Genomic DNA, 7,194 nt, shown 5'->3' with positions numbered 1-7,194 from the left:
AATCGGGTTCAAAAGATGGATTGTCGGAAATTTGAATTGGAGTATTTGTTCGACTGGATGATGATTCTAAAGAAAAATCAACGGCGACAATATTTGCTAAATGTCTTGATCGAGTTACAGGTGGTGAACGTATAAAAGGTGGTGAACGTCTTGCTCGGTGCATTCACTGAATATCCTATTAGTTTTTAAAAGGAAAGAAAAATTATAATAAGTTATCCAATCAATAGACTTTTCTGATTTTGCCCACGTTTCGAATAGCCAAAAGATGCAGCAGAGGGGCAGGATTCGTTTGGTCTCAATATAATTGAGTACTGTTTGGCTCCAATAACCCGGTCCACGTACAAATCCAACTATTACTACGAACCAGAAAATTTTGATGTCTATCAATTTAACCACTTAAAATAAATTTTCGTAATTTTAAGAAATTTAGATAAGAAGTAGAATAAAAATCTTATCCTAAAACTAGAATAGCGAGAAATAAGAAAGAAAAAGATTGCGCGTCGAAAAAGGTCGAAAAATAAAAGGTCGAAAAATAAAAGGTCGAAAAATAGGCGTCGAAAAATAAAAATAAGAAAGTAGCGCGAAAAACGGCGTCGCAAAATTCTAAAGCACCTAAATCTTAGTCTAAGGAATAAGCACTTAAGGGATTTTACGGCAAAGCCTAAAAATTCTAGAAGTAAAAATAACTATGGCAAACCTAAACTTAATACTAAAAGTTGCGACTATAGTCTAAAAATCTAAAGGTAATAAAACTAAAAAAAAACAATTTTTTTTTATAGACAAAATCTTAAAAAATATATATATATTTTTTTAAATAATTTTTTTTTTTTTTACGTTTTTTTGTTTTTTTTTTTTACGTTTTTGTTTTTTTTTTTACGTTTTTTTTTTTTAAAAACGAATTTTTTTTTCTAAAAAAAACGTTTTTTTTTTTTACAATTTTTTTTTTTAAAAAAATGATTTTTTTTACAAATTAATACTTTTTTTTATAATTATTATTTTTTTTTCAAAACTTTTTTTTTAATTCATTTACTATTCATGAATAGTAAATGAAAAGAAATTAATTAATTTACTATTCACATGAAAGCGACATGATAGAAATTATTAATTACAATTTACATAATATACCCCTGAAGTATTTAATAAATACGACTTTTTAAAACTTTTACGATTCAAAATATATTCTAAAATATTATTATATTATTATATTCTATTTCAATATTATTATATTATTATATTCTATTTCAATATTATTATATTATTATATTTTATTTCAATATTATTATAATTAAAAATATAGCGTTTTAGCGCTCCCCGGCAGCGGCGCCAAAAACTTGATGATGTAGCGTGAGGGTACGAAATAGTATTATTTTTACTAGGAAATACTACAAAATATGACACAAGTTTTATTAATTTACGGATGGGATATACCTAAACCTTGCTACAACACTATAGGCAGTGTACCTAATCGTAGAGTAGTGTAGTTTTTAGTAAGTCCGGTTCGTTCCACAGGGAGCTAGTGATTACGTACTATATTTTTATAAAACTATATTTATATAAATATATATATATATATATATATATATATATATATATATATATATATATATATATATATATATATATATATATATATATATATATATATATAAGTAGTAATATTATTATAAAAGGGGGGTTTTTACCGTTTAATGACCGGTTTGTCGATTTTATATTTTTAAGCGTAAAGATAAATGACAATAATTAAAGTGCGTAAAATAATGACAATAAATAAAATGACAGTAAATAAAATTGCGAGTAATAAAATGACAGTAAATAAAGATACGATGAGAAATATAATAAAAGAATTATGCTTATTTAAACTTCCGTAATCATGATGTTTGACGTGTTGATTTTAATTTATTACCATGGGTTAATTGTCCTTTGTCCTGGTTTATTTGATACGTCTATCTGGTTTTTGTCCATAATAGTCCATCGGTCATAAAAATAAAGTGCGAGTATCCTCGTCAAATTACCCTTATACCCGAAGTCAAATATTCCAACTGATTAAGGATTTAAACTGTGACGCAGTTATCACTTCTGTCAACAATTACACCAGTTATCACTGTATGTAATCCACCCCTGTTTTAATTAGTTTATGAATATTAATTCATCCACTTGATCAGAATGAATAATCAATTACCCAACCCAATTGATTAATTAAATGATTATAACAGATTCCATATGAACATCACTAAATAGGACAACCATAATCATTATTAATTATTAGGTTAATTAATTTGAAGATAGGTTCGACAGACTCCAATGAGTTGTCACTCAATTAGACAATACCCCCCATCTATTAATAGTCAATAGTTCAATTTCCACAAGTGTCGGTCTTTTGCCCAAACCTTAATTATGGTCCAAAGTTCAATAACCCCTTCTTAATATTTTAGCCCAACATCACGATTACTTCGGCTCAAATAAGCATAATAATAACTTAGTTACGATACATTAATGTAAAAAGGTTGAACATAACTTACAATGATTAAAAATAGCGTAGCGTTACACGGACAGAATTTCGACTTACACACTCAAACGATCTCTATCATAAATCTTATTATTATCATAATTTAAAATTAAAATTAAGATTATTGTTATATCTTATTAAGTTAACATTATGATAGAGATATAGAATATAGATATTGATAATTGATATTGATAAATAAGAAAAAGATAGAAAAAGGTGTGTTTTTACATTACGATTACAAAGCCTTTTATAGGCGAATTTAGAAATTGAATTTTCACTTATGACCCCTGAACTATGCTCAATTAACAACTTTTTATTATTTAATATTATTCTTATTATGAATTATTTAAATATTATATTTTATTCTTGTGCATAGTTGACTCGTAATTTTTACACCGTTGCGTCGAGCGTTGAGAGTTGACTCATGTCCCGGTTTCGGATTTTCGAACGTCCTTGCGTACAATTTAATATCTTGTACTTTGCGTTTTGTAACTTGTACTCTTGTCATTTTTAGACGTTCTTCATCAATAATTTGAACCTTTTTAATTGTATCTTGTACTTTTTAGCTTTTTGGACCTTTTTGTCTTCAAATCGTCGTTTTCGCCTTTTGTCTTCGCACTTATTTAAAATAAACGAATATTACTTGAAAATGGAACAATTGCAACTAAAATCTTGTCTTTCTTGGGGGATTTTGCTATGAAATATATGTGAAACCGATGCGTGGTGCTCAAGATATCGGGAAAAGCTACACTAAAAGCACACTAACCATATAAGGCCACATACAAACAACCATAAACACACCTAAAAATATGTAACCACATACATACATACATACATACATACATACATACATACATACATACAAAACATAAACACCCACATCCATCCATATACACATACATACATACCTACCTACATCCGCACCGAAACATACATAAAACATACCTATATGGAACATACCCAAAAACATACATACATAAACATGCAAGCATCCGTACCCTAAACATGTGTACATACAAACACAAACAACTATACATACACCAACATACATGTACACACAAACATACCCAACAACCAAGAGGGGGGTTTTGGTAAAGAGCGAGGCGCGAAAATACATTTTACAAGGAGATACATACAAACATAAACAATCGTACGTAGATCACAATAAAAGAGGGCACAAACACACATTCACCCAAACCCACAAACACACATACCCACAAACCCACATGCACATACATACTAAAACCTACTCGTCTATTCTAATTAAAGTCCTCCACTCATTCCTATCAGAAGTCATGTCCTCGGTCAATAAAAGCTCCTTCAAGTCGAGCTTTATTCTATCTTCCCACCTACGTGTAGGTCTACCCCTTCTCCGTACACCATCAACTGTAAGTGCCTCGACTCTCCTAAAAGGTGCAGTAAGAGGTCGCCTCCTCACGTGCCCAAACCATCGAAGTCGTTCTTCTCTTAGCTTGTCGATGATGCTTATAACTTTCAGGTTCTCCCTAAAAACACTATTTGGAATCATATCCAACATGGTTTTACCGCATGTCCACCTAAGCATCCTCATCTCTGCCACTTCCATCCTTCTCTCTTGCGCCTTCATCAATGGCCAACACTCTGATCCGTATAGCATGGCAGGTCTAATTGCCACCTTGAAGAATTTCCCTTTTAGCTTAAAGGGGATCTTATTGTCGCATAAGACTCCAGTCGCTGCTCTCCACTTTACCCACCCTACTTTAATGCGGTGCGACACATCTTCATCTATCCTCCCTGATTTGTGGAGCATTGAGCCTAGGTATCTAAACGAAGTTTGTGGATGTAGGATCTGGTCTCCAATGCAGATGTTCACTCCATCTTCTTATTCATCATCGTTCCTATTGAAATCACAACTAAGATATTCAGTTTTTGGTCTACTAATTTTTAGACCATTGCTTTCTAAGGCCACCCTCCATTGCTCCAGTCTTCTATTTAGCTCCTCCTTAGATTCGAAAACAAGCACAATATCATCATCAAAAATCAAGCACCAAGGGATACACTCTTGTAACCCTCGAGAAAGCTCGTCAAGGATCAAAGCGAAAAGAAAAGGGCTAAGGGCCGATCCCTGATGCAGGCCTACTTCTATTGGGAAAGCTTCGGTATTTCCCACCGGTGTTCGAACGCAGGACTTCGCCCCTTCGTACATATCCCTAATAACACTAATATAATTACGATGGATACTTCTACCATTAAGGGTCTTCCAAATCAAGTTTCGTGGAACGCAATCGTAGGCCTTTTCCAAGTCTATGAAAACCATCTCTAAGTTCTTTTTCTTTTCTCTATACTTCTCCATCAGGTTCCTAATAATATGGATTGCCTCTATCGAAGAGTGCCCTGGCATGAAACCAAATTGGTTCTCTGAAATATATGTATCGCGTCGAAGTCTAGTCTCAATCACCCTCTCCCACAGCTTCATAGTATGACTAAGTAGTTTTATGCCTCTATAATTACCACAGTTTTGAGCACCCCCTTGTTCTTATAGATGGGGATAGTCTCGCTTAGTCTCCATTCCATAGGCATTTTAGAGCTTCGAAACGTGATATTGAAAAGGCAAGTCAACCACCTAACACCATCCTCGCCAAGGCACCGCCACGTCTCAATGGGGATCTGGTCCGGTCTCACGAATTTATTTCTCCCCATCTTTCGTAGTGCCACTCGTACTTCCTCTTGGTTGATCCTCCCACAATCCGTGTTGTTCTGGGATTGTTCAATATCGGGGTCTTGTGGGTCTTCGAGAGACCCGGGTCTTCCCTCAATGAACAGAGATGAGAAATACCCTTCCCATCTTTTTCTAATTTCGTCTTCCTTTACTAAGGTTTGCCCAGCTTCGTCTTTGATAAACTTGATGTTATCTAGATCCCCGCGCCTTCTCTCCCTAGCTTTGGCTATCCTGTATATATCATTTGCTCCCTCTTTGGAGTCTAGTTTCCTATACAAATCTTCGTATGCCTTTTCCTTTGCGCGGGCTACATCCTTCTTAGCTTCTCTTTTGGCTTCTTTATACCTCTCTCCGGCCCTAGTTCTATCTGTCAGGGTCCCCTCCCGACAAGTGATAATCTCCCTAAACCTAATTTGCTTAAGCGCGACTTTGGTTTGGACATCGTCACTAAGCCACCAAGATTCCCTATCAAACTTGTGTCCTCTTGAAGTCCCTACTGCCCGACCTAAAACTTCTTTGGCTACCTCTCTAATGGTGGACGCCAGAAGATTCCACATCTGATCCGCGTCATCATAAGATACCATTTCCACTCTTGCATCAACTTTTTCTACAACTGAAGTTTTAAAAGCCTCTGCCTTCTCTCCGTTCAACTTCTTCCACAGGATTTTAGGCTGGACGGGCCTCACACTCTTGGTGGCCCGTCATTGGAGAACTAAATCCATGACCAACAATCTGTGCTGGGAGGAGCAGGTCAAGTCAGTCAGGACCTTACAGTCTCCACATGTCCTAAGATCACCTCTACGAATTAACAAATAGTCAATCTGGGTATTATGACCCCCGCTATGAAAGGTTGCTAACTGCGCAGCAGTCTTCCTGAAAAATGAATTTGCCACAACCAAATCATGGGCTACAACCAAATCTGGGTACTATTACTAGTATTATTGTTATCATTACTAATATCAATATTATAATTTATAATAAAATTATGATTTCTTTTATATCTGTTTTTATTTTTCTGTTTGATCAATCTGAGTCGACAACCATAAACAGCATATTAAAATCGATTTCCATTACTGCTTTATACAGTCAAATAACACTATCATTATCATTTATATATTGGTTGTAAGATTACTGCAAATCAAAGAAAAACTAAACAGAAAAATAAATAAAACCTATGTTCTTGATCATATTTCCAAAAACTCGAATTCGAAACCCTTTTCAAAATCTAATAATGCATTTTTATTAGGAATTACCTAGTGAAACTTTCTGCAAAATCCTAAGTTCCAATTCCTAATATCGAATTCTAATTTTCGAGTCAAAGTTTAAATTTCAAAAGTCAAACGTTTGTTCAATCAAGAAATTTGAATTCGTTTTTAATGTTTCAGTTAAATTGACGATTGTAAAAGATTTTAGGATGGATTTGAAACATATTTCATGTTGGAATCATAGTCTAAAACACTACCATTTGCAAAATCATATATATATATATATATATATATATATATATATATATATATATATATATATATATATATATATATATATATATATATATTTTTAAAAACACTCGACAGCAGCAGCAGGTTTTATTTTATTTTTTCTTTCTTCTTCTGTTTTAATTAACTAAAGTATGTATAAATCGTTTCTATAAAATAACCTAAAATTAGTTTAGATAATTGTATGTTGTTAATTGGGTCTGTGATCGAATCAAATTGTGAACAAGATGGAAATAAATTTGTACGGGTCATATATGTATCAGAGAGAGATATAAACAGAAAGACAGATCGGTTCAGCTGGTTAGGATTGTAGTCGGGTGAGCGAGAGGTCACGAGTTCGAGTCCCGTCTTGGGCATATTCTTTTTAGAAAAACTTCAAAGGTAGTTTTCAACTCTATTTTCATTATTATTATTATTATTATTATTATTATTATTATTATTATTATTATTATTATTATTATTATTATTATTATTGTTATTGTTATTGTTATCAC

At 33.1% G+C, this 7,194-nt stretch overlaps 1 protein-coding gene across 1 annotated transcript; it reads right to left on the bottom strand.

Annotated features, from left to right (window-relative positions):
- Positions 1 to 4,978: 4,978 nt before the first annotated feature.
- LOC139875966 (uncharacterized) lies at positions 4,979 to 5,788 on the bottom strand. The gene has a single exon (XM_071863261.1). It carries the CDS (start codon positions 5,786 to 5,788, stop codon positions 4,979 to 4,981), a length of 810 nt encoding a protein of 269 aa, XP_071719362.1.
- Positions 5,789 to 7,194: the final 1,406 nt, after the last annotated feature.

The sequence above is a fragment of the Rutidosis leptorrhynchoides genome, chromosome 11 (assembly GCF_046630445.1).
Source record: "Rutidosis leptorrhynchoides isolate AG116_Rl617_1_P2 chromosome 11, CSIRO_AGI_Rlap_v1, whole genome shotgun sequence".
NCBI classification, from domain to species: Eukaryota; Viridiplantae; Streptophyta; class Magnoliopsida; order Asterales; family Asteraceae; genus Rutidosis; species Rutidosis leptorrhynchoides.
The sequence above is the reverse complement of the archived record's forward strand: the minus strand, read 5'-3'. Positions and strand labels throughout refer to the sequence as shown.